General features: G+C 46.2%; 2 protein-coding genes across 2 annotated transcripts in view; both read left to right on the top strand.

Moving 5' to 3' along the window:
* Positions 1-742: 742 nt before the first annotated feature.
* Positions 743-23,898, top strand: FAM83C (family with sequence similarity 83 member C). The gene is made up of 4 exons (XM_034787664.1): positions 743-1,294; positions 12,068-12,235; positions 17,010-17,134; positions 20,741-23,898. The coding sequence occupies exons 1-4, from the start codon at positions 743-745 to the stop codon at positions 21,708-21,710; spliced, it is 1,815 nt and encodes a 604-aa protein (XP_034643555.1). The 3' UTR covers positions 21,711-23,898.
* Positions 23,899-27,168: 3,270 nt separating this feature from the next.
* Positions 27,169-27,394, top strand: part of EIF6 (eukaryotic translation initiation factor 6) — a 17,289-nt gene continuing 17,063 nt past the window's right edge. The window contains exon 1 of the mRNA XM_034787767.1: positions 27,169-27,349. Coding sequence (XP_034643658.1) covers positions 27,243-27,349 — 107 coding nt within the window. The 5' untranslated portion in view covers positions 27,169-27,242. The remainder of the gene's footprint in view (positions 27,350-27,394) is intronic.

The following is a 27,394-nucleotide window of genomic DNA, read 5'->3' as shown; positions in this document are numbered from 1 at the left end:
ACCACTGAGAAACATGTTTGGTTTGGAACAAGATTCAACATGTGCATTCCACTCTGAGCACAGGACCTGACCTGGCAGGTTGCACCCTGGCTGACAGACAAGCAGAGGTGAGAGCAGAAACCTGCCTGGGTGTCAGTACATGAGGAAGTATATCGGCAATCGGTTACTGGCAGGAAGGAGGAAAAGCCTATTAATTCTTGAATCCATCTGGAAGGGACAAGCCAGACACTGAGAATCACAACGGCACGGAAACTTGTCTGCAGCCAGCAAAACTGAGAGCAAGGTTTGCTGAAAACTACCTCTTCCCCCGGAGTGGAGGGATGTTCAGCAGTAACTGACAACTAACGCAGACTCAGGTAGGATTGCCAATGCTGTATTTCAAAAATAAGGGGCTGTTCTCTTAGTGCCCCTCCCGCTATTATTATTAATAATTAATAAGCAGGACTCACCTACATTCGCCAGGGGTATTTCTTGCTGCTTTTTGCAGCACTCAGCAACTCCCAATCTTGGTGTGCAGAGATGAAGAAATAAGGGACGTCCCTTCTCCTAAGGAATTGTTGGCAACCCTAGAGAGGAAGTAACGAAGTGCACTGAGCTCTCAAGTCCCACAGCCCCAGGGAAACCCATTCTGAAAGAGCTGAGGAAAATTAGAGAGAGACAAAGTGTTGGAAGAGAGGGCCAGAGCCAGCTGCCGAACACAACAGGCAGAACCTCTGGAGGATTAGCATCAGCAGCTGTCGTCATGTTCAGCCACCATGTTCAGGCCGGGGCCCGGTTCCAGAGGGGCTCTGGGGACAGTCCTGGCGTGTCTGGACCGCTGCGGAGTCGGTTGGAGGAGCTGAAGAAGCTGTGGTGGAGGAAGCCCATCCCCCTGGTGCTGCAGCACAGTGAGACAGCCAGGCTGGCTGTGGATGCCTTTCTGGAGCAGGGGGAGCCTGGTTATCTGCAAGCCATTGCTGAGGAACAGGAGCTCCCATTTCTCTCCCCCCTAGACATGGACTACATGAGCCAGCATAGAAGCCAGAGTATCCTGGAGCCTAATGAAAGGAAGGGGCATCAGACCGAGCCCAAAGAGGGAGACTCTGAGGACAGGGCCTCCCTTCTCTCTGAACTAAGCTCTGGTACCTACTTCCCACTCCTGTCTGACATGCAGCCTCCAGAGCTGGAGCTGGGCTGGCCAGTGATACCACTTGCCACAGAGTATGGCCAAACTCAAGCCACTGTGTATTTCCAGAGAAACAAGGCCAACAGCATCAAGGATTTACTCCGGTACCTGATCAGCAGGGCAAAAACGGTATGTACAGAACTCCCCCCATTTCAATAGAGCTGGGATGAATGCAGGCACACAGGATGGGGCACAGCTGTAAGGGACTCTGAGTCCTGGCTGCTGTCATCACTATTGCATACGCTACAAGCCTGGCAATGTCTGGGCAGCTGGAGCGCTGTGACTGCTACATATGCTGCCCAACTGTATAGCCACCTGTGCCCCTCACCTAGCCCAGTTCAGATTCCTTCCTGCTTTCTACAGCCATATTCTTAGACTCTGAGTCTTTTAGGGTAGAAACTGTCTATGCATCGTGTGTGCATGGTGCCTAAGACCATGGGGTCCAATCCATGGGTACAGAGTTAGGGTTTGTCCATCCCGGGAGCGGGGGGCTTGGGCCAGGGCTTATCCATCCTGCGGGCAGGAGGGAGGGCACAAGAATGAGGGCCTATACCTGGGCCTAGGATCAGCTAGCTAACCATGGCTGAAACCCCTAATCAGCCAGATCACCTGATTGGCTGAGAGGCATTTCCAGGACTACTACTAAGCCCCGCAGTAGCACTTGGCCAGTGGTTGCTCAATGCTTATACCCACAGCTGTGATTGTTCCTGTGCCTGCTTTGTTCTCGTCTTGCTCCAGCCCACTCCAGCTCTGCACCCCTGCTCAGTTTCTGACTCCTGGTTCCTGATCCTGGCCCTGACCCTCAGCTCTGGCTCCTGTAGCTTGACTCTGGCTCTAACCACTAGGCATGACTGGCCCATGTCCCAGTCTGTGACACTGAGCAGCCCAACCGAAAAGGAGATAAAGAAGGGAAGTAGGAATGGGTCAGTTACTGGAATGGATCCCACTAAGGCCAGCATCTCTCTCAGAGATAGTGGGTGCCATACAAAACCTACCACAGCAGGTAGACGCTTTGCAGGCGCAGAATGCTACACTGCAGGCACGTTGCATCGCCTGTAACTCCCCTCTCAGGAACCTAAAATTCCCCTGACAGACAAGTTTGGCGGTGACCTCAGCCAGTTCCAAAGTTTTATGGACCAGTGCCGGTTCCTATTCCTGCTGCACCTGCCATCTCTCCCCACCTTCTCCACTGACCACTCTTGGGGGGGACTTATCACTAGCCTGCTGACTGCAGAGGTGTTGGCTTGGGCCTCCCAACTCCTGGAAAAATCTAGCCCTTTCCTGAACCAATCTGAGGACTTTGTTCAAGCCCCAGCAGCAATTTTTGCTGTCCTGAGCCATAGGTATGTGGCCACACTCCAAACCCCGTGGCAGGGACACCAGCCAATTGCTACTTATGCCCTGGAGTTCTGGTGTCTGATAGTTGACACTGTATGGAATGAGGCTGTGCACAGCTACCACTTCCGGCTTAGCCTCAGAGATGAGATCAAACATAAACTGGCGTGACTAGAGCCACCAGTTGATCTGGATGCCTTGATCGAGCTCGGTATTAAGGTTGACAACCCCTGAGGAAACACTGCCTAGAAAGAAGGCTGACGTCCTGACCCGCGCCAGTCTCGTCAGGTCCAGTCTGCCAACTCCCTGCATCCTCGTCCCAACCAGAATCCATAAAGAGAAAAAATGGTATTGAGCATCAGGCCTATGTCTGTACTGCAGTGAACTGGGACACTTTGTTCCAAGCTATGTGCAAAAGTCTGGTCTTGGTTCTGGTCAGGAAACAGGAAGCCCAGCCCAGCAGAGGGGTCTGGACTGAGTTGGTGTCATCCCCCTTGCTCTGGTGCTTCACACTGACATGGGTCTGCTGGGACTTTGACAACAATCACAGTCTGACATGCCTCCAACTCCTCCTCCTTCTCTGGCACCCCACAGTGTTGGACATTAACCTAGAGGCTGTAGGGGACTCTGGCACTTCAAGCAATTTCATGAATTTGGAGTTTGCTTGAGTGCATAATATCCTAACTCATTCCAAGACAACAACTGATTTGTGAAGGCCATTGACAAATTGCTCCTCTTTTTGAGTCCAGTCCCCCACCAAACAGCCCCCAGAGAAGTCAACGTTCTTCAAGATTACCATGAAGTCTTCCAGTTCAGCTTGAGCTACTCCCTACATCCTCCAGTCATTCTTGGTATCCCCTGGCTCATCACCCACAAACCAGGTATCCACTGGCAGACCATTCATTTTAATGGTTCTATCATAGCGCTCTGCTAATACATTCAGATAATGTGAGCCCCCATGCAAGATTCAAACAGTCTTATTTATACAGATAAAAGGGTGCGAACTAAACAGAGGGAGAGAGAGAGCAAAATTGTGAAATTTGCATAGGGCACAATATGCATATCCTGCTTTCTTATTAACTCTTATCGATCTAAAGCTAATGCTTCACCAATTGCCCTTAAGTGGGGCAATTCATTAAGCAGTTAATGTCTGCTTTCCTGCCCCCTAGCTTGCAGCATTTCTCATTTCTTCTTAAAGGTACATACAGCATTCTTTAATTCATTCTATTTCTTTAATATAATTCATTTCACTTTCACAATCCCTCCTTTTGGTCAAGCTTACGCAAAGACCAACAATTACTGGGTTCCATGTATTAATCGTTCTTTATCTCTTCGTTCATCAGTGATATTTCGAAATCATCATATTAGCACTCTGTTTTGGGGCAGTCACTTGGGTGGCATACCTTACACAATTCTGGATACAATAGGAGATGAGCTGAAAACATATTTAAATCATTAAGATTTCAAACAGGATACTCAGGGCTCCCTGAAACAACCAGTTTCCTATGCCAGAGAAATTGAACAGGTTACTTAGCCCCTTCCATAAAGAACTCGGCTCTTCATGGGGAAGATATGCGATTTGTTCTAAGTGACTAGCGCGATCTATTACCTCATTGGTGTCGTCAGGTATGAACACACAACATTCTTTTCCAATGAGAGCACAGGTCCCTCCTTTGGCCGCCAGCACAATGTCTAATGCCTGACGGTTTTGGAGGGCCATCTGTCAGATCGCCCGTTTCTTTGGCCAGGGTTTTTTTAAACTCTCTCCGATTTCATTTGCCATTATTTCAACTACTGCTTGTAACCTCAGGAGCCTTTTTGCATGGTGTTGAAAGATTGTATTGTTTTCACTAAGGTTACTGTAGGGGGAACATGAAATTGATTTTTTTTTTCTGTTTGATCCTCAGGTCAAGAAAAAATTCATATTCCCATACCCAGCCTGCCACTTTTTAGTTTTATTCGAATAATCCTATACACCATTGGCCACAATATGCTGAAGGCAACGGCTTTTTCCCAGATCCAGCCCTGTCCATTACACACCCAACACCAATCACCTTTTCCCTCCACCACACTTATCCATTTAGATACATTTATTCCCACTGTTTCCCAAGTGTCATTATTGTTCCATGTTTTGTTAAACGGACGAGGTCCTCCAGGGAGGTCTGGGGAATTGAGTGGGATTGCCAGGACAGGAACACCAGCTTAAGAGTGGGCTGGGATGTGGCTGCAGACCCAGCAATTAGAAATATTAAGGGTCTGAGCTATCCACACTTGCTGCTGGATAAAAGAATTGTCATTGTGGACTCCCCAGACCTTAAGACACCAGCAGCGGAGGAACAGGTGCCACCAGAGGCTCATGTTGGAGGCAAGGCCCTTCTGGTTCTGACAACCTCAACTGAGGGAACCGCAGTCACGGTTTTACATCCACCAGGCAGCAGGCGCTAGGCTCACTACTGCTTCTTTTTGGGCCTTGCTTTAGGTCCTTGTCTGCTTCTGGCAACCCTTACGAGAGCGTAGATGGTAAGGCATTACAGGCTGTTCCTCTACGTCGTCTTCTGGAGTCAAAATTGACTCTGCGTGGTCCTGAGGTAATGATTGGTTTGCTGGGGGTGGTGCCTTCTTACACTGCAAAGTATGTATCCACGCTGTGATGCCAGACAGTTTAACAGCCATCTGGATAGTAAGCAGTACCTGATGATTCTTTGGTGTCCTTTAAGTCTCTTTACTTCTTCTTCATTGACTCTGGCTATAACAATGACCTTCACACCTTATCTTTTCCTGATGCATACATTTCTTATTCACACAGATTGAGAATACAAACAGTAGTATTTTATATTGAGCAAAAAGGCATTGCAAATTAAACCTTGCTAAGTTTTACAATCAATAACCAAGACAATTTACATTGAGACCCAGGCCTTCAATGTTCCTCTAATCTACTTAACATAGACACAATAGAGAATCCTGTTTCTTACTTACTAAACCTTAAAACAAAGAAATGTATATTTAACTAGAGGCCTACTTTGTAATACATATAGGAAACCATAGTAGACATTATAACTTATTCTAAAACAAAAGGGTGACCATAATCAGTCATAAGGATTGTTCTGGTCTGTCATTCCTTTCTGCTATTCAAAAAGGATGGCTGACAGGATGAAATCAAATCATACATTAATTCTTATGGGACATTATAAAATCCTGCTCCTACATATCCCCCTTTTGCACTAAGATTATTAATCGCCAATGTCACTTCTTATTTAGTCCACGTAATAGAAAATACTGGGAGGTGATTTGGGCCTGTGGCTCTAGCTTTGCATACATTTGTTTTATCTAACAGCACATTTCAAACATTACAATTAAACACATACAATTTAAAACCAAAAACAATTAGGGTTAGTAACATTAGTATGCCATTAGTTGTGGGAGACCATCAGAAAATATGTTATACCAATGGTAAGCTGTTATGTCTTTCTGCAGTGGCAATTCTTAACATGTTCCCATTTGCGTGTATAATATGAATGGGTCGGTTTCCCACATTGCCTTTTTGTTTGTTTTAGAAACTGTTACCTTTTTACCTTTTGTAAACACAGTACTTACATTACGTTTACATTTGTCTATTGGAAGGTTGCTAACACTTCCATTCTTTTAAAACACATTTCCCCCAAGAATTAACACATACACGTAGCCCATTATACAGTACTTTGGTCTCATTATTCATTTTATCCCACATATAGGATCCTAGTGAGATGTCTTTACTACAGGGCTTCAGAGCAACAGGCATGGATAATCATACCCACTTTTATTTGTTTTTTTATTAGGTTGTAGCTGATATTAGCTTTTTCTGAAAGACAAAAATAACATTTTTCTACCCCTTTTGGGGTGGCATTTATTATTGCTTAAAATATTCCTTTCTTTTACAAATACCCTTGCTGATTGCAGGCAAAACAAGAGGAATTACCTCCATATTTTCCTGTCTTTTTGTTCTATAGGCAGGCCAGGTTTCAATGGCTTCTATCTTTTAAGAGTTATGGGGAAATTATCCCACTGTTCAGTCATTAAATCTATGAGGTGGTGTACCTCAGTTTTCCCTTTACAGCAGACCAAGTTTACAATGTCTTTCCTGCTGTGTTAAGCTTTAAGTTTGTTTACAGGTAACAGCTGAAAAGCATCATTATCATAAAGGATTTTTCCAAAAATCATACACACTATACATTGTTACAGGGGTACTTATTAACATTACATTTATTTTAATTAAAGGTATCTTGTTATACTGTGCCTTTTATTTAGACAATTTGTTTGCTGACCAGGTATGTTCTTTATCTGCAACTTCTTTGTGCTGGCAGATCTCTCACTTCCTTTATCAGTTAGGTAATTTGCGTCAACACAGGCTTGGCTTTTGGATTCAAAGCCATCAGCAGAGCTCAGAGACTCTGTCTTAAAAGGAACACAATTAACTTTTACCAGAGTTTTGATTACTTTTAACTCTTGCTTCCAAAACACACACAGATCTGAAAAAGAAAACACAGTCTATTGTGGCTCCTTTGGAGCCCTTATAGGATTTTAATTAAGTAGCATGCTTCGTTTGCATTTCTTTTACCCCCTCTATAATATACACTGCACATTCCTTCTATACTTTAACTTTTAAAACATTAGCCATATTAATTTTTACATAAGGTGTAACTGTTTCTTTTGTTCTTACAGTTTTATGTACCCTTATCAAAGTGACAGTCTGATTACACAGAGCCATTTTAAGGCTCAGTGTTTCTAACATTGCTTCTTTTTGTTTTGTGCACCTCACCCCTGCTGTTGCTTCAGAGGGGCACTGTCTTTATTCTTTTACTACAGCTTTCATCTGCTATTTTGTTACAAAAACAAACAAACAAACAAAAAAATAATCCAGAATCTCTCCCTATTCTTCTGATTTTGACTGCCCTACTGCAGTCATGACTTGGTCTTTATTTGAAAACATTTAAATTTTGTAAAGAATCAAGTTACCCCTTAAAAGTTAAATACCAAATCTCAGCGCCAACCAACACTGATTACCTGTGTCTGGCAAAAAGGTCTGTCAGTTTTGCAACTTAGCCAGTGCTAACAGGCAGAGATCAGATCCTGTCCAGGTCAATTACTGGTGTCAGCTGACCCCTGATACCCAGTATCAGTGAGGTGGGGAAAGGGGATCAGGACTTAGTGCAGCATGTTCATGGATTTAGTCTTCCAGTTTCAACAGTGAAGCTGCTGGAAATCTAAGAGGCTACCGAAAAGGCCATCCAGCTACAGGCAGTCAAGAGAGCAGTACTAGCAAAGTGGCCAGAAGACAAAGGCCACGTATCGGTAGGAGCAGAACCATATTTTCAAAAGAAAGACAAGCTGGATGTGCAGGATGAAATAATAATTTGAGGACAGAGAGCTGTTGTTCCTGCCTCATTACACAGGATGTCATGCAAAAAATACATGCCTTGGACATGGGCATTGATAGTTCGAGAAAGTGTTTACTGGCTGGGAATGAATATACAACTCACATCCTTGATAGAAGAGTGTGACACCTGCCAGTCATGTTATAACCACCAGCAGAAAGAGACTATTACCATATGAGCTGCCCATCTGACCATGGGATAAGGTGAGTGGGGACTTACCTTCAATGACAAACAATACTTGATTATAGTGGACAACTGTTCAAATTTTTGCCCTTCCTGAATCAAGAAGCAAGTCAGTGACTGGAAAACTGAACAAAACTCCCAATTGGAGGAGATATCCTGTCTCTCCAATTGGCCCAGACTCACTATTTAAGCTAGGAGGCGCAGGAAGTTGTCCAAACAACTAGATGTATTCCTGCCTGGCTGCGACACCTGACACTGCCTTCTCACCTGAATCTTCAGCCCTGTCTTGTTCCTGATTCCTACTTTCCTATCCCGTTCCTGGTTCCTGCCCTTCTGCTTTGTTTCAGATCCCTGCTTCTATTCCCCACCTTTGGCTACTGACTCTGGCGATGACCTTGGGCTTGACTCCCAACTCTGTTTCCATTGCTGACCTCCAGTTCCTGACTCCTGCCAACGTGGAATGAAACCAAGACCTTTAGAAATGTTGATGAAAAATCAACCTATGAGCCCAGAGTAGACAATAGTCTGGTAGTCAGGGCACTTATGTAATATGTGAGAGACCCAGGTTCAAGCCCTGCTCCAAATCAGGCAGAGCAGGGGTTTGAACATAGGTTCTCCATCTCCCACATGAGTGTTACCTGCCTATTCTGTGCTTTGTTGTACAATCATGTAGCAATATGCCCATGGGGGAAGTTGACCCTGTCCATTAGTGGTTGTTTTTTTTGCTCTGAAACTGTTTAATATACTTTTATCCTATATAATGTACATGCAGATGTCTTTATTATCTAGACCAGTGGTCTCCAAACTTTTTTGATCATGCACCCCTATCAGTAAAAAAATTTTGAGCACACATCCCCTGCCGTGCTGGCTCTACCATTTTTGCCAAAGCAAAAAAAAAAAAAAAAAAGCCACTCGGACTCCCGCCCGAACTGATGAAGGGAAAAAAAAAAAAGTGCTCCTCCTGCCGCGCACCCCCAAGGATCCTCTTGCACACCCCACTTTGGAGACCACTGATCTAGACCAGCAGTTCTCAAACTTTAGCAACCCGAGAACCCCCATTTTGATTTAAAAATTTTTAGGGGCCCTCAAGGACCCCCCACTTGGCCCCTGCCTCGCCCTCTGCCCCAAGGCCATGCCCCCACTCACTCCATCCCCCCTCCCTGCCTCGCTCGCTCTCCCCCATCCTCACTCACTTTCACCAGGCTGGGCCAGGGGGTTGGGGTGCAGGAGCAGGCTCTGGGAGGAAGTTTGGGTGCAGGAGGGGGTGCAGGGTCTGGGCTGGGAGTTTCAGTGTGGGAGTGGGGAGGGCTCTGGGCTGGGAGTTTCAGTGCAGGAGGTGTGAGGGCTCTGGGCTGGGAGTTTCAGTGCAGGAGGGGTGAGGGCTCTGGGCTGGGAGTTTGGGTGTGGGAGGGGGCTCAGGACTGGGGCAGGAGGTGGGGTATGAGGGAAGGAGTTTGGGTGCAGGCTCTGGGCTGGGGATTGGGGTGCAGGAGGGGGTGCAGGGGCAGCGCTTACCTTGGGCTGCTCCCGAAAGTGACTAGCACATCCCTCTGGCAGTGGCTCCTAAGCAGGGGGGGCAGAGGATCTCTGCATTCTGCCCCTGCCAGCAGGCACTGCCCCCGCAGCTCCCATTGGCTGCAGTTCCTGGCCAATGGAAGCTGCGGAGTCGGCGCTCAGGCCAGGGGAAAGCATTGGAAAGTATACTCCCAACTATACATATAAAATGATGGGGTCTAAATTAGCTGTTACCACTCAAGAGATCTTGGAGTCACTGTGGATAGTTCTCTGAAAACATTCACTCAATGTGCAGCGGCAGTCAAAAAAGCAAACAATGCTGGGAATAATTAAGAAAGGGATAGATAATAGGACAGAAAATATCACGTTGCCTCTATATAAATCCATGGTATGTCCACATCTTGAATACTGTGTGCAGATGTGGTCGCCCCCTCTCAAAAAAGGTATATTGGAATTGGAAAAAGTTCAGAAAAGGGCAACAAACATTATTAGGGGTATGGAACGGCTTCCATAAGAGGAGAGATTAATAAGACTGGGACTTTTCAGCTTGGAAAAGAGATGGCTAAGGGGAAATATGATTGAGGGCTATAAAATCATGACTGGTGTAGAGAAAGTAAATAAGGAAGTGTTGTTTACTCCTCATAACACAAGAACTAGGGGGTCTCCAAATGAAATTAATGGGCAGCATGTTTAAAACAAATAAAAGGAAGTATTTCTTCACACAACACACAGTCAACCTGTGGAACTCCTTGCCAGAGGATGTTGTGAAGGCCAAGACCATAACAGGGTTCAAAAAGGAACTAGATAAATTCATGGAGGATAGGTCCATTGATGGCTATTAGCCAGGATGGGCAAGAATGGTGTCCTTAGCCTCTGTTTGCCAGAAGCTTGGAATGGGCAACAGGGGATGGATCACTTGATAATTACCTGTTCCGTTCATTCCCTCTGGGGCACCTGGCATTGGCCACTGTCGGAAGACAGGATACTGGGCTAGATGGACCTTTGGTCTGACCCAGTAGGGCCATTTTTATGTCCTTATATCTTATGGCAATGAGTTTCACAGGCTAGTTGTGCATTGTGTAAAAAGTATTTCCTTTTATCAGTCTTAAATCTTGTGCTTTTCAATTTCATTGGGTATCCCCTTTCTCTGTGTTTACAAGACGGAGTAAATAGCAGTACCCAATTCACCTTCTCCAAGTTGTTCATTATTTTATAAATCTCTAACATGCCCTCTTATTTGTCTGCTTCCTAATCATTGAATATCAGGGTTGGAAGGGACCTCAGGAGGTCATCTAGTCCAACTCCCTGCTCAAAGCAGGACCCATCCCCAATTAAATCATCCAATTTTTTTTTTTCCCCCCAGATCCCTAAATGGTCCCCTCAAGGATTGAGCTCACAACCCTGGGTTTAGCAGGCCAATGCTCAAACCACTGAGCTGTCCCTCCCCCCACTCAATCTAAATATTCCCAATCTTTTCAATCTCTCTCTCTTTCTCAAGCCTTCATTCTTTGCTCACATAGTGTCTGAGATGGGGTGACCAGAACTCCACATACAAGCACAGGGATGGGTGTGCCATTCATTTATAGAATGGCATTATATTTCCCATATTATTTTTATCCAATTCCTTATGCACCCTAATGTTTTATTTCTTTTTTGGCTGCCAACGCATGTTGAGCTGAGCTCTTCATGGAATGGTGCCCAGGTCTTTTCCCTGGTGGGTTACAGTTAATTTAGAACCCTACAACGTGTAGGAGCAATTCAAATGTTCTTTCTATTGTCATTACTGTATATGTCATCTGCCATACTACCCATTCCCCTACTTTGGTTAGGGCCCTCTGAATTTTCTCTCAGTTTTTCTAGCCAAACTATGCTGCAGTCCTAAGTATACTGTGGGGATGAGCATGGTAATGCTGCCACCCTGCTGCTCACTCTCCCTGATACCAAGTCCAGGTTCCTTATTAGGAATTGAAATACGGTGAAGGTTTGGCAACAACCTGCAGCCCTGTATGAGGCCCTCAACATCCTGCCTTCATGTGTATAGAGAGAGGTACTAGGACCTGTCCCCTGGCACTCCACTATTTAGTGCTCCAAGGGTACCTCTATCCTAGAAACATTAGCATGGCACAGCTGCGTAGATGCTTACTACAGCGATGGAAGGAGTTCTTCCATCATTGTAATAAATCCACCTCTCCAAGAGGTGATAGCTAGATCTATGGAAGAATTCTTCTGTCAGCCTAGCACTGTCTACACTAGGAGTTACATGGCTTAATTACATGAGTGATGTAGCTAGGTCAACATAACTTTCCAGTGTACATCAGCCCTGAGTCCCTACACTTTATGGCGATCAGGTCTCTGAGGTGTTGCTTCCTCCCCTTTTCGGCTGGGAAGCTGCCTGCCACAACCGTGTCCATCTAGGAATGCTCCTTCAGTTGGGACTTCTTGTTTGTTTTCTGGCTAGGTGATAGCAGTCGTCATGGATCTCTTCACAGACATGGAGATACTCTGTGACCTGATGGAAGCTTCAAGCAGACGACGTGTCTCTGTTTACCTGATCCTTGATGAGAAGTACTTAAAGTATTTTATAGAGATGTGCAGTAAAATGGTTATTAACAAGGACCATTTCCCAGTAAGTTTGCAGCATTTCTTTTGGTGGTGTACAAAGTTAATGCAATTGATATGTATGACAGAATATACCCCTGTGTTCACACACTCTATTGTAATGTTTGTACAAAGTATGCCTTGTGAGGTATCATTTAAAAACTCATAATTTGCTGATCAATAATATCATGGCAAAATGCACATAGCAGCATTATATGTGAAGTTATAAACATAAAGTGACTAAAAATATGTTTTCCAGATAAGTCTAGAGAGTGGCTAAACCAGTTCCTCAGAGACCGAGGGCAAGCTGACGCCTCAGGCAGGCTTAAACAAGGCTGATGGACCATTACCTGCTAAGGGCTTGTCTTCACATACAATGCTGCAGCAGCACCACTTTAGTGAAAATGTTACTACGCTGACTAGAGAGCTTCTCCCGTCAGCATAGTTAATCCACCTCCGCAAGAGGCAGTAGCTATGTCAACGGGAGAGGCTTTCCCCCACAGTGCAGTCTACGTGAGAGGTGAGGTTGGTATAACTACATTGCTCGGGGGTGGATTTTTCACAGCACTGAGCGACATAGTTATACTGATATAGGTCTGTGGCATAGACCTGGCCCCAGTGGCCATTCTTTGGCAGGAAAGGGGCAGGTTCAAAAATTTACATCTTAGCCAAGAAACAGCATGGAGTTTCCTTCCACGCAGACTGCTTGTTGCCTTGCTTCCAGCTGGAAATGCTTCTCAAAGTGGGGACAGGACTATAAAAAGAAGTGGCAGACACCCCAAGGCACCACACACTCTGTCCCTGCACATCATGTTAACTGCACCTGAGGAGACAAAGGAAGCAGCCCTTTATCTCTGGGGGACGGGCCTTCACCTAAAGAGTTTGGTCAGTAGGATTGCTTGAAAACATGTGAGAAAACTTTGCTTTGAATCTAATATAGTTTTCGTTAAATTAGGCACTAGTAAGCACTTTATCTTTATTTTGCCTCATTACTTGTATTCACTTAAAATCGATCTCTTTGTAGTTAATAAACTTGTTTTATTGTTTTATCTAATCCAGTATGTTTCAGCTGAAGTGTCTGGACAACTATTTAAAATAATAAACTGGCATATTAATCCCCTAAAGGAATAACTGACTTAATCATAGAACCACAGGGCTAGAAGGGACTGCAGGGGTCATCTAGTCTAACCCTCTGCCAAGATGCAGGATTTGTTGAATTTAAACCATCCAAGACAGATGGCTCTCCAGTCTCCTTTTGAAAACCTCCTGCGAAGGAGATTCCAGGACCTCCCAAGGCCATCTCTTCCATTGTCCTACTTTTCTTACATTTAGGAGGTTTTCCCTGAGATTTAATCTAAATCTGCTACCCTGTAGTTTGAACCCATTGCCTCTTGTCCTGCCCTCCGTGGCAAGAGCGAACAACTTTTCTCCATCTTTTTTTGGCAGCTGTTCAAGTATTTGAAGACCACGATCATATCCTCCTTAATCTCCTCTTTTCCAAACTAAACATACCCAGTTTCTTCAGCCTTTGCTCATGTGGCTGCATTCCATCCCTTTGATCATCTTTGTCGCTCACTTCTGGATTCTTTCCAGTTTCTCTTCATCCTTTTTATACCAAAACTGGACACAATGCTCCAGCTGAGGCCTAATCAGCACTGAGTAGAGTGGTACTATCACCTCCTGTGACTTGCATGCTATGCCTCTGTTAATGGAACCCAAAATTGAATTTGCTGACTCACGTTGAGGTTGTGAGCCACAACTCCCAGATCCTTCTCAGCAGTGCTGCTGCCAAGCCAGTTTCCCCCATTCTGTATTTGGGCATTTGGTTTTTCTTCCCTAAGTGTAGCACCTTACATTTGTCTTTGTTGAATTTCACTTTGTTCTCTATAGTCCAGTTCTCCAATTTATCAAGACCCTTCTGAATTTTAGATGTTAAATAACACCGGACCCAGAACAGATCCCTCTGGTACCCCACTTGAGGCCTTTCTCCAATCTGACATCATTCTATTAATAGTTACTCTTTGTTTGTGCTTTTTTAAACCAATTATGTATAGATCATGTATGTATTCATGCATTATGTATGCAGTTCCCCTGAGCCTGCATTTCTCCAGCTTACTTATGAGACTGTCATGTGGGACTGTGTCAAAAGCCTTGCTGAAGTCCACGTATATTATGACCGCCACATTCCCCCTGTCCACCAAACTAGTTACCCTGTCAAAGAAGTAACTCAAGCTGGTCTGGCCTGGTTTGTTCTTAGTAAAATTGGCTTTGGGGTTTTAGATAGCTGAAAAACTCCTTGTGCAGTCACATTGGCCTCCTGCAGATGTTCTTATCTTTCCTCTGCGTTGGAACAGCATGATGTTCAGCCACCAGTATTACATTTTTAAGAACTGCCAGCCCCCTTTGACTCCTTTTCTTCCTAATTGGTCTTTCCGTGGGGTCTTGCCTACTATTTCTGAGTTAGTTGAAATCTGCCTTTCTGAAGTCCAGTGTCCTTGTTTTGCTGTTCTCATGTTCTCCTTTCCACAGGATCTTGAATTCTATCAGATCATGATCAGTTCCTCCCAAGTTCCCGACCACCTTCATGTTCACAACTAATTCATCCTGTTGGTCAAAACCAGATCCAAAATGAAGGACCCCCTAGTTGTTTCCCCAACTTTCTGATTCAGAAAGTTGTCCTCTTACATGCAGGATATATTATGTTTTGCTGTAATAATCTTCCAACAGATATTAGGGAAGTTAAAATCCTCCATTAATACTAGCTCATAATATATTTGTACCGCCCAGGAGACGGCTGGGTCGTACAGGACATACATTTCTGGGGGAAAATCTGGGTGTGTGCTGGGGTCACTCTACACCATAACCAAGGCTGGTAAGAGGGTAACAAGCCTTGTGGATGGGGGGAAGTGGTAGATGTGGTATATCTTGACTTTAGTAAGGCTTTTGATACTGTCTCACATGACCATCTCATAAACGAACTAGGGAAATGCAACCTAGATGAAGCTACTATAAGGTGGGTGCATAACTGGTTGGAAAACCATTCCCAGAGAGTAGTTATCAGTGGTTCACAGTCATGCTGGAAGGGCATAAAAAGTGGGTTCTTGCAAGGATCAGTTCTGGGTCCGGTTCTGTTCAATATCTTCATCAGTGTCTTAGATAATGGCATAGAGAGTACACTTATAAAGTTTGTAGATGATACCAAGTTGGGAGGGGTTGCAAGTGCTTTGGAGAATAGGATTAAAATTCAAAATGATCTGGACAAATTGGAGAAATAGTCTGAAGTAAATAGGATGAAATTCAATAAGGACAAATGCAAAGTATTCCACACGGGAAGGAACAATCAACTGAACACATGCAAAATGGGAAATGACTGCCTAGGAAGGAGTACTGCAGAAAGGGATCTGGGGGTCATAGTAGATCACAAGCTAAATATGAGTCAACAGTGTAACACTTTAGCAAAACAAGAGAACATCATTTGGGATATATTAGCAGGAGTGTTATAAGCAAGACATGACAAGTAATTCTTCCTCTCTACTCCGCACTGATAAGGCCTCAACTGGAGTATTGTGTCCAGTTCTGGGTGCCACACTTCAGGAAAGATGTGGACAAATTGGAGAAAGTTCAGAGAAGAGCAACAAAAATTATTAAAGTTCTAGAAAACATGACTTATGAGGGAAGATTGAAAAAACTGGGTTTGTTTAGTCTGGAGAAGAGAAGACTGAGAGGGGACATGATAACAGTTTTCAAGTACATAAAAGTTTGTTTACAAGGAGAAGGGTGAAAAATTGTGGTTCTTAGCCACTGAGGACAGAACAAGAAGCAATGGGCTTAAATTGCAGTAAGGGCGGTTTAGGTTGGACATTTGGAAAAACTTCCTGTCAGGGTGGTTAAGCAGTGGAATAAATTGCCTAGGGAGGTTGTGGAATCTGTGTCACTGAAGGTTTTTAAGAGCAGGTTAGACAAACACCTGTCAGGGATGGTCCACTTATTACTTAGTCCTGCCCTGAATGCGGGAGACTGGACTACTTGACCTCTCAAGGTCCTTTCCAGTCCTACACTTCTATGATTTTATGAAAGATCACCAAAGTACCCTGTGCAAGGTATAAATGTGGCTAGGCTCAGGTCAGTTTTACTCTGGTGAGGCAACTAATAACCCTAATGATGTTGTCTGACAAGATTACAAGTCAGGCTGATAAAGGTAACTGGGAAATAATATAGTTAGAATTATGTAAGGCATTTTTACTGCATGACTAACAAAACCCTAACACTATCCAGAACCTGTATTCTATATATTAAATGGATTAAAAAGCTGACTAACTGAGAGATCTCAAAATGTAGCTGTGAATGAGGAATCATCAACTAATGGTGTCTTTCTGGTGGGTCCTGCAGGGGTTGGTACTTAGGCCAGCACTATTCGATAATTGTATAAATGATATGGTAGAAATTGTATTGATTTATAAATTCTATAAATGATCTAGAAGGACAAGTTCTTTATGCCAAGATCTTGTATAACCTGTGGTGTAAGTTGCTACCTAACAACACGTTAATTTTTGGTATTTTTATTTCATTACATGATCCCCAAGCAGCAAGCAGCTTGATAGAACTCTCTGTTACTGTAGGGAACGTAGTAGCCAGAAAATACTTTATGCCTTGCTGCTTCCCTCCTTTCCGGACCGGGGGTCACTGTCGGACAGCCAGCCCATCGCTCAGGTTATCATTCATATAGCAATCTGTTAAGAAAGAAAAGATTTAGCTTGCTCTATTCAATCTGGTTCAATCCATATTTCGTCCTCTGATTTCAGAACATGCAAGTGCGGTGTGTGAGTGGAGACACATATTACAGTAAAGCAGGCAAGAAATTTGAAGGTCAAGTCCTGGAGAAGTTTGTACTGATAGATTGTGACCACGTTCTTGCTGGTACATACAGGTGAGACATCACAGTTTGCACCTCTAAAACTCAGAGACATTGGGCCAAACATTCATTGTCACAGAGAAACCAACTTCATAATCTCACCCACATCCCTAAGACCCTCTTCCTACCTGATTTCAACACGTGGCTGTCCCTCATCATCACTGTCAATTACTTCAACTTTCATGCTGATCGCTCACCCATCCTCTAGCCTCCTGCCCTTACCTTGCTGTTTGACCTTCAGACTGCATTAACTCTCCCATTGCACACACACTCCACCAATGCCACCCCCTGGACTTTGTTGTCTTCACACAGCAGTGATCTTTTCCTCTTCTGATCACCACTTTCTTTCCTTGAATACGGTCCACGCCCACGCTGCTCTCTACCTCCTAGCTGGCCCTTCCATGACCTTCGATCGAGCAACATCTGGTTGTGTTGCTGCTCATAACTGCACCCTTGCCCATGGCTCCCTGCTTCCTCACCTCTGACTGGAGTTGACACCCTCTGTTCCACACTCTCCTCCACGCCACTCTTTTGCTCTTCCTCCCCTCTGCCCTGGTTTACATCCAGCATTTGCTTCCCCTACACTTGCTCCTGAGCTGCTGGGCAGCCCCGAAGAGTCTCCACGGGTCACCGGGGCTTCCTTCACTACAAACTCATCTTCTCCTCAAGTTCTGATGACTCCTTCACAAAGCAGCCCTACTTCCGCCTTATTGAGTCCCAGGCCTACACCCCCATTGCCTCATAACCACTATCAACTCCCTCCTGAAGCCCTCTCCACTACCTGCACCCCCGTCCTTCTGCCCAGGATCTTGCTGACTTGGCTGCATACTGGCTGAATTTCAGTCTGCATTCCATCCTGCTCAGACTTTCTGCTGCTTCGGAGGCTATCGCTCCCTCCTCCTTGGAATGCTGTCCAAGTGTCTCCTGCTGCTGTCCCTTTCCCTGCTCTGTCAGGATCCTTCAGACTCTGTCCTTGGGCCTTTCTGCACTTTAGCCTATGTGGCCTCACTCGCTCACATTAACTTAACTGTCTTCTCCAAGCTGACAGGTCACAGACCTGCTTCCCTGTGTGCAGCCCTGCATCCCAGGCTCTCTCCTGAATGGTTACCAATAGCTCCAGCTTAATATGGCTTAAAGCCAACTCTTCCTCTCCTAATGCCTCTCCTTCCAGACTGGTGTTACTGATGACATCCCAGTCCAGAGTTCATGTCTGACTCCTCCCCCTCACATCTAAGCCATTCCCAAATCTTCAAGTTTCTTTACAACATACCAAAATATGAGACCCTTTTTTTCTGTGCCAATGGCTAACTGCTTGTCCCCACCCTGGACACGTCCCACCTGGATCTGTGCACCCTCCTCACTCCCCTGCCAGTCTCACCATGTCACCTCAAGCTGTCTACTGGCAACAAGTTTACACTTCTAGTTCCCTCCTCCAAGGCCCTGCTCTGGCCTACATCTTAGATCTCCCCTCTTGCCATGCTCCCCCTCTGCCAACAAACCCAGCCACATCCTCCTCCCATGGTCAGAATGGGAGCTCTCCTAGAAGGCAGGCCATTTCCCTAGCGCCCATAATGACACGATGGACGTAATCAAACTGCTTATTGTTTTGAATTATCCTTTCCTCTGGATTTCCGGCAGGTCCTGTGTTCTCTGTCCATAGTTTAGAATGAACCCTGTAAGGGTAAAGAGGGGAATACAACCGAAGCCGAATATCCAGTCAGTTAGGCTTGAAAGACAAAGGCAGGAAGCCTAAATCTCATCTTGCCACAGCAATGCAAACCAGGAGCAACAGCAACTCAACCAGTCACTGGGGTTGCTCCAGAATAAAACTGGTGTGAGCCCAGCATTGCATCAGGGGGCCACATTAGAGCACAATGCGTTAATCTTGCCCAGAAGGTTGTGAGGATTAACAAGTGCTTTTATAGGCATATCCAGGGGAAGGGGCACAGAGTGCGCAGCTGTGGACTGGGAGGCTGCACATTACAGAGGCTGAGATGACAAGCATCTGCACTATGGGCAGTGAGGGTGAAAAGCTGGACCAATCAGAGAGATCCAGTGACAATAACCACAGGGCAAAGAACACCTGGGAAACGGCAGCGGCTTCTAGCCAGATGTTGCCACTAAGAGGCAACATGGACAAACCAGCCAGTGCACTGCAGCATTGGCAGGTGCCAGGGACAGCTAGGCTCAGTCCTTTCCCCTCCCTCCCTCCCTCTGCATTGCCAGCACTGTCCTGCAGGGAAAGTCCTGTCCAGCTCATGGGCACCTCCTCCTCAACAGGATCCCCGCAGAGCTCAGGGGTGTCTCCCCTGCTTCTCAGAGCAACGGCCAAGAGACTCCTCCTTCCCTCCCACAACCCTAGCTCCCTGTCTGTGTTCACCAGTGCTCCCCACCATGCTTCCTGCCCAACTGCCCCATGCACCCACCCGTGCCCCCCAACCCTCCGCTGCCCATGCTCCCCGTGCACCCCAACCCTCCCCTGCCCATACTCCCCCTGCCCTTCCCACCTGTGCCCCCAACCCTCTGCTGCCCATGCTCTCCCTGCACCCCCAAACCCTCCCCTGCCCATGCTCTCCCTGCCCTTCCCACCTGTGGCCACCCCATTCCCCCCCGGCCTCCTGCACTGCTGAAGCGCTGAGCAGGGAGCTGCTGGCAAAGAGCAATGGAGGGTCGGTGCTGGTGGCTGGAGGAATGGGGTGTTTGTGCAGCCTCCTGCTTGGTGCTGCATGCTCTGCCCCGCACAGCACCCTCCTCCCAGCACCACGTACCGTGCCACCCGCTAATGCTGTCCCACCACTGGCACTGTAACGCTATCCCCCCGCCCCCACAGTTAATCCCCGCATCTTCATGCAATTAATGTTACCTCTTATATAATGTAGATGAAATGTGTGGACCCAAAGAGTCACGTGTTAACGTGACCTGGTCGCTGTCCAAAATTAAATAGTTTAACCCAGGTTCGGGGATTGGTATCCTGAGACTTCAGCGAGCTCAGTACCTGGCAAACACATCATTAAAAATCCCTTTTACATTGTATTAATGAAACAGAAATAAAGATACAGAAAATACAGTGAGACAATCCCGGAGGCTCTGGTAGCCTCTGCCTTGCCTCCCCCTGTGCTTGGTATCCCCTAGAACACCCGCCCCCCAGAGCCTGGGATCCCTCCACCCCAGTGGGGGATACCCTCTGTACAGCCTGGGATCCCACTGCCCAGGAGAATACATCCTCTACAGACCGGGATCTCCTGGACACATCCAGTCCCCATCCAGGATCCCCCCCCGCCCCTTGGGGACACACCCAGAGCCCCCCACTCGCCTGGCCCTCCTCCATTCCCAGGACATCTCCCTATTATGGTTTTAACTGCCTGCAAGAAGCCAAGTATGTCTGCACCTTTCCCTCTCCATGTACATCCAGAGCCCAGGGCGCGACATCCTTCTCCCTCCACCCTCTGGTGAAACAGACACCTTCCCCTGAGACCGTGGGGGTGAGGTTCCAATATATTACAATGCACCCGTTAGTGTGAGGATAGAAATGATGTAATATTTATGGTAAATCATTCAAAGGTTAGAAATACCTGCTAATCATCTCTATTGAGTCATGTCAGCTTTCAATTTGTTTTCCAGTTTTACTTGGCTTTGCAGTCAAGTTCACACCTGCTTGGTGACACACTTCCGAGGCAAAATCGTTGAGGACTTTGACAGAGAATTCCGAAGCTTGTACGTAGAATCCAAACCTGTGCCTGGTTTCTGTATCCCTGAGGCTGGAACAAGCTCCACTTCACCTCACAGCTCAGCAGGGAACTTCCAGTCTCTCTTAAAACCCACCCAAACGAATGAAGCTGAAACCGCAAGCCATGCAAGCAGTCTCTCAAATTCAAGCATTGAGAGCATAAAGATGTCTCCTTTTCTGAAGAACTCCACCTACAATGTACTCCTTGAAAAGCAAGACGTGGGTCCTGGTTTCACCTGTGAAAAGAGAAAGGAAGCCATCGGCTCCATAAAGCCAAGCGACTCCAAGCAGTACTTGGAAATGTCAAACTCTAGCCACAGCACTTCAGCTAAATTCAAGTCTGCCTTATATGACAAGCCTAATCCTAAATCACAGCAGGCATCCTTGCAGCCTGTGTCTTTCCCCATACTAAGCTGCAGTGAACCTAGTCATCTAGAAAATAAGGCATTGGCTAAAACTAAAAATGACCAATTGCTCCATCACTCTGCCATCAGACAGGGACCAAACTTACAATCCCCCTCTGAGAACACTGGTACAAATGGGGCAAATACCAAGCAGAAAGCGCCCAGTGATGTTTCAAGTGGAAAAGCAATAGAAAGCAGCAGCAATATATGCAGGAATGAGAGAAAGCTGACTCTTGGACATAGTAAACTGGACCTGATTATCCAATACAACCAGTTAAAAAGGGAGCGGACAGCTGCAGTCCCAAGCTCTGCTCGACTCGGCGATGAAGTGCCAAAGGAAAATAGCTGCACTAAACACAGGGATGAGAAAACACTGACTCTTGGACACAGCAAACTGGATCTGATCACAAGCTATAACAAATCCAAATCTAAGCAAATATCGAGTCGATTTGAGCCCTGACCTGTTCTCTCTTGTCCTAGGGTGCGTCTACACTTACAGCGCTGCAGCAGCGCACTTGCACTGGCCCAGACGTGCCGCGGTAGCACTTGGTGAAGACGCTCACTACTCGGACGGGAGAATGTCTCTGGCGGCACAGGTACACCTCTGCGAGAGGCAGCACTTGTGTCGACAGGAGAAGCCCCCCCACTGACATAGCGCTGCCTACACTGGGGGTTGGGTCAGTGTAACGACATCGCTCAGCGACTTAGTTACACTGACGTACATTGGTAGTGTAGACCAGGGCCTAGTTCTCCAATCTCATTCCCAGAGTTACCATAATTTTTTTCTGATAGTTTTATCTTGTGTCAGTTTGAAAACAAATACAAAACACAGAGTAACATGATGAAATAATCCAGGCTTCTCCATTCCTTTAGCCCATTTTACTACAAGCTTTATTTTAAAAATAATCATTTGATGTCATCATATATAGTTCTTTGACTGGTTCTTGGTGATTTAACAAAGGTTCTGTTTAAATTAAGAGTGTTTAAAGATTTTCTTTTCCTATATCAATTTTGTTGACCGCTGACCTGATGTTATGACTAAGGCTACGATTTTATCATGGAACTCTTGGAATCCATGGCTTCCAGAGACCTCTGTGACTTCAGCCCTGCAAGTGGTACGCGGACCCCCCACAGCTGAGCTCTCCATTTTGTCACGGATATATTTAGTAAAAGTCATGGACAGGTCACTGCTTCCGTGAATTTTTTATTTTATTGCCCGTGACCTGTCCGTGCCTTTTTTCTAAAAATACCTGTGACAAAATCTTAGCCGTATTTATGACCTATGAGCCTATCTCATGTCTCTTGGGTGATTTTATGCTTGCTAGAGGTAAAATGACATAATAGGAGCATAAGTTTGTATGAATGTGGGTGTATGACTTGTTAGCCTGGAACATGCATGGGGACAAATAGGTGAACATAAGTATATGGATTATTAAGCTTGCTAAAATTTAGGGGCCTATCATATTAGGTTAAGGCTTTGTGGAAGTAATTATATTAAAGGCTGAAGTGTAGCTGAAATGAGAGAAATCTAAGAAGATAATCGCAGGTCAAATATTTTTTACTTTCATTCTGAAACACAATCAAGTAACTCCAAACAGGTCCAGTACTCCACAGAACTCCACAGGAAGGGAGTTTGGGGGGCTTTAGCAATTAGGTTGCTATGCAGTATCTAAGCAGTTAGACTGCTTCTACATATAGGCATTATTAATAAATAAGTGATGTAAGACAGGAATATCAATGCTTGAGGCATAATTAAGGACACCCCAAAGGCCATGTATGGTTAGGGACAGCTATTAACCTTATTATAATCAGGATAAAGCATTAAATCGTATATATCTGTACTATCACCATAAGGAAGGGTATAAAATGCCACCTTCAGTTCCCATTTCTTGGGGTGCGTCAGGTCCCCAAGACTGTGTAAACTGAATCAGGATCTCCTTTCTGATGGGCTTCACTTATGTTCCCTTCCATCTTTGTTTCCAATGGTCTCCATACGTTCTAAATATGCCCAATGAAAGCCTGTAAGTAGGAGCAATGCAGGAAACCACTTTACTGTACTTACCTTATTCTAATCTTAGTGTATATTGATCCTTTCCCATAATTTCAATTATAGTTGTCTGTACTAAATAAAGTTTGTGTTTCACCAAATTCCATCTTTTCAATTAACTTTAAGTAGCTGCCTAGGAAAAGAACTTGTTATCTGAGAGAAGTGCATGGTGTTACACTCCAATACATAATCTTGTAAGTGTGATAACTGTTCAGGCAACAACTTGCTGACAACAATGTTGAAAGAGATGGTGCAAACTACATTAAAAAAGTAAAGAAAACTTACCACTGAAAATATCAGTGTCCAGTCATGTGATTGTGCATGCATGTATGTATTTGGGGTTCCTGTAGAAGAATAAATGTGAGAGCATGCATGTTGCGGAGCAAGGCATTGCCATTCCTGGGCAAAGACTGTAGTCAACAACTATGTCCCCTGGCACATTGGAACTCTCAACAATAAGCATAAAGCTGGTTCTGTGAGAGAGCCAGAACTTTCTTTGGGGATGATCCAAGACTATGGAATGAGCTCCTGCAGGAACTAAGGACCATCACAAACCTCACCACATTTCACCCCATATGCAAAGTGCATTTCTTTGACTTTGCTTCTCTACTATAAACACACACACACACACACATATATATATATATATATATATATATATATATATAAAAATACTAAAAGAAAATAACCCCTCCCCCCACCAAAACAAGTCTCCACTGCACCTGCTTCTCCATCTGGGGAGAGGATGAGAGAACAAACAAGACATGACAGATGTCCTAGATCAGTGGTTTCCAAACGTGCGGATCGTGACCCAGTACTGGGTCACGGCGGTTCTGGTCAGCACCACCAAGTGGGCAGTTAAAAGTCCCGTTGGTAGTGCTGCCCGGCTAAGGCAGGCTAGTTCCTACCTGTTCTGACACCACGCTGCACCCCGGAAATGGCCAGCAGCAGATTCGGCTCCTAGGCAGGGGGCCCACAGGGCTCCATGCGCTGCCCCCGCCCTGAGCACTGGCTCCACACTCCTATTGGCCAGGAACTGGCCAATGGGAGCTGGGGGCGGGCAGTGCCTGCAGGCAAGAGTCACGCAAAGCTACTTGTGTGCCTCTACCTAGAAGCCAGACCTGCTGCTGGCCGCTTCCTGGGCGCACTGCCTGCCTTAGCACCCCTGCTGCACTGCCCGAGATAAGCCTGCACCCCAATCCCCTGCCCTGAGCCCCCCCAATTCCAGAGCCCCCTCCAGCACCCCAAACCCCTCATCCCTGGCCCCAGCCCAGAGCCCTGACCCTCCTGCACCCCAACCCTCTGCCCCAGCCCTGAGCCCCTCCCACACCCCAAACCCTCATCCCCAGCTCCGTTGGATCGTGGGCATCAACAATTTTCTTCAATGGGGATGCCAGAAAAAAAGTTTGAAAACCACTGTCCTAGAATCATAGAATTTAAGGCCAGAAGGGACCACTTGACTTCCTATACCACAGGCCTCCATCGCCATCCAGTACCTGCACACTAAACCTAACAACCAAAATGAGACCAAAGAAAATTAGAAACACAGAAAACTAGACTATGTGCCAAAGGCAGAGGATGGGGGGACCAAGGTGCACCAGTACTCGAGGGCCCTGCAATGATACAACTGGAAGGTGTGGAGATACTACAGAGATAAGAATGGCATAAAAACCTATAGAGAATAGAATACCAGAGCAGACAGGTTGTCTCTGTTCTGCTAGCTTGCTTCCTGCCTTTACATGTGTGACAGTCTGTACTGTTATGTTAACCCTTTTTATAAAACTATGATACATTTTGTACAAAGTAAGTCTTGTGAGGTATCATTTGAAAACTCATAATCTGCTGATCATTATTACCCTGGTAAAATGTCTGTACAACATTGTATGTAAAGTTATAAGATGTCACTGTATGACATTGCTGAGACGTGCTCCAAATTTAGAAAAGCAGGCACAGACCCATTCCTCAGAGACAAAAGGCAAACTGATACCTTGGCCAGGTGTCAACAAAATCAAATGGACTATCATCTGGTGAAATGGCCATTCTTTGGCAGGAAGAAGGGTGTGAGCTAGAAATTTACATCTTGGCAATATAACAACTGGGGGTTCCCATGTGAACAGACTGGCTGTTGCCCGTACCCCAGCTGGACATGATTCTGAAAGAGGAAGAAAAGATATAAAAATGAGGAACAAAGCCCCAAATCACCACACTCCCCTCATCTCTCCTTATGGCATCAAAAGTATTTGAAAGACAAAGGAAGCATCACTGAACTGGGGGAGGGCTCGTGACTGAAGTAATCCAGCCAGACTGCTGCAAGCAAGTGGTAAGAAAAAAGCCTGTATTGTTTTTAATTCTCTTCGCTTGTTAAGTTAGGTATTAGTTTGTGTTTTACCTTTTATTTCTTTATAACCACTTCCGACTTTCATGCCTCATTACTTGTAATCACTTAAAATCTATCTTTCTGTAGTTAATAAACTCGTTTTATTGTTTTATCTAAACCAGTGTGTTTGGATTGAAGTATTTGGGAACCTCCACTTGAGATAACAAGGTTAGTGTATATCATTTCCTATTAATGAAACGACAGACTTTGTAAGTTTTTATCCAGCAGGGTGCTGGGCAGTACAAGATGCACATTTCTGGGGACAAATCTGGGACTGAGAATTTGCTGGTGTCACTGCAATATAATTCAGGAATGGCTGGCTAGAAGCACTCATATAATTCAGTTGGGAGTGATTTTGCATGCTAGAGGCTGTGTGTGAGCAGGCCAGGTGTGGTTGCTCTCATAGAGAAGCAGTGTAAAAGGCACCCCACGTAGGGAAGTGGAGGGAACTGTCCAGATTGTACTCTGGGTAATGTCACAAATGCATCCAGCTCTTAAGAGGGAACCTCTCCGTGTTGCAATGCTATGCAAGAAAGAAGACCTGTTGGTTATGGCACACACACTGTTTCATACTGGTGTATTAGCAGAGGTCCAGCAGCGTGCTGCACACTTTGTTATTCCAAAGCAGGGATGTCCAGCCTGTGGCACAGAGACTGTCACGAAGCAACCCAGCAAGCTCATCTGGACCCAATGAGCCCCCTCCAAATGCTTGTGCTTCCTGATTGGGTAGGGGAAGCCAGCAGTTTGCGACTTGAGCCTTGCAGCAGCATAGAGCTGCTCAATGTGTACCATGGCCATAGCTGCGCTTACCCTGCTTTCACTTAATCCTGCTCCAGCTATTGCTTCCAGTCCTCACACCAAGCCCTGCTCCTGGCTTGTTCCCATCCCTGCTCCTACTTCAGCCTTCCTGCTCCATTCTGGTTCCTGTTTGCCCTTCAGTTTAGGCTTCTGACTCCCGGCTCTGATCTCTGGCTAGGACTCCAGCTTACCCTGGGGTTTAGGCTCAGGTTCTGACTCTGGTTCTGATCTTCAGCTCGGCTCCTCGACCCTGACTCTAGCTGCACCCTTGGACCAGTGCCAGATTCCTGGCTCTACGTTTGTCATTACCCCAACTGCCACCACCACCAGGCAAAGTCCTGCTCCACTCCCTGGAAGGCAGCCCATGCCCCAGCAGCTTACAGGCCACTTATGGCCCTCCAGGCTCTCAGTGGTGACCTTTGCACAGCCAAGACTTCCTCACGCTGTAAGTGGTTGGGATTCATCCTACACACCCCAGGTAATCCCCAAAAGCATCACTCTCAATCCTCCCTTTTGTCCTCCGAGCTCCCCGGCCTCGCCTGCAGCAAAGCAGCCGGGTCCTTCCCCCGCCCCAGCGCGGGGCGGCGCCGCGCCGCAGCCTCCCAAGTCCCGCCCCCGGCCGCGCTGCGCGGCCTCAGGGCCATAGAGACGCGGGACGGCGCCGCTCTACCCGCGCGCTTCCGGCGGCCTGTCCCGGAAGTTGCGGCCGGCGGGGCGGGGGCTGTCGGTGACGGGGCGAGGGGAGGTCACGCGTGTGTCGCGCTCCTGCCATGGCGGTTCGCGCCAGCTTCGAGAACAACCACGAGATCGGCTGTTTCGCCAAGCTCACCAACTGCTACTGCCTGGTGGCCATCGGCGGCTCGGAGAACTTCTACAGGTCAGCGCGCCGGGGGCTCGCCCCCCTGCTCCTCGCGCCCCCCCC

Source organism: Trachemys scripta, chromosome 12, assembly GCF_013100865.1.
Source record: "Trachemys scripta elegans isolate TJP31775 chromosome 12, CAS_Tse_1.0, whole genome shotgun sequence".
In the NCBI taxonomy this organism is placed as follows: Eukaryota; Metazoa; Chordata; order Testudines; family Emydidae; genus Trachemys; species Trachemys scripta.
Note: the sequence above shows the minus strand (reverse complement) of the source record. Positions and strands in the feature narration are given on the sequence as shown.

What these genes read in the sequence shown, in the direction of transcription:
- FAM83C (XM_034787664.1), top strand. Translation starts at nt 743, where the DNA reads ATGTTCAGCCACCATGTTCAGGCCGGGGCCCGGTTCCAGAGGGGCTCT. An exon ending in TGATCAGCAGGGCAAAAACG is followed by an intron (nt 1,295 to 12,067) that starts GTATGTACAGAA and finishes TTTTCTGGCTAG; the next exon opens with GTGATAGCAGTCGTCATGGA. An exon ending in TTAACAAGGACCATTTCCCA is followed by an intron (nt 12,236 to 17,009) that starts GTAAGTTTGCAG and finishes CTCTGATTTCAG; the next exon opens with AACATGCAAGTGCGGTGTGT.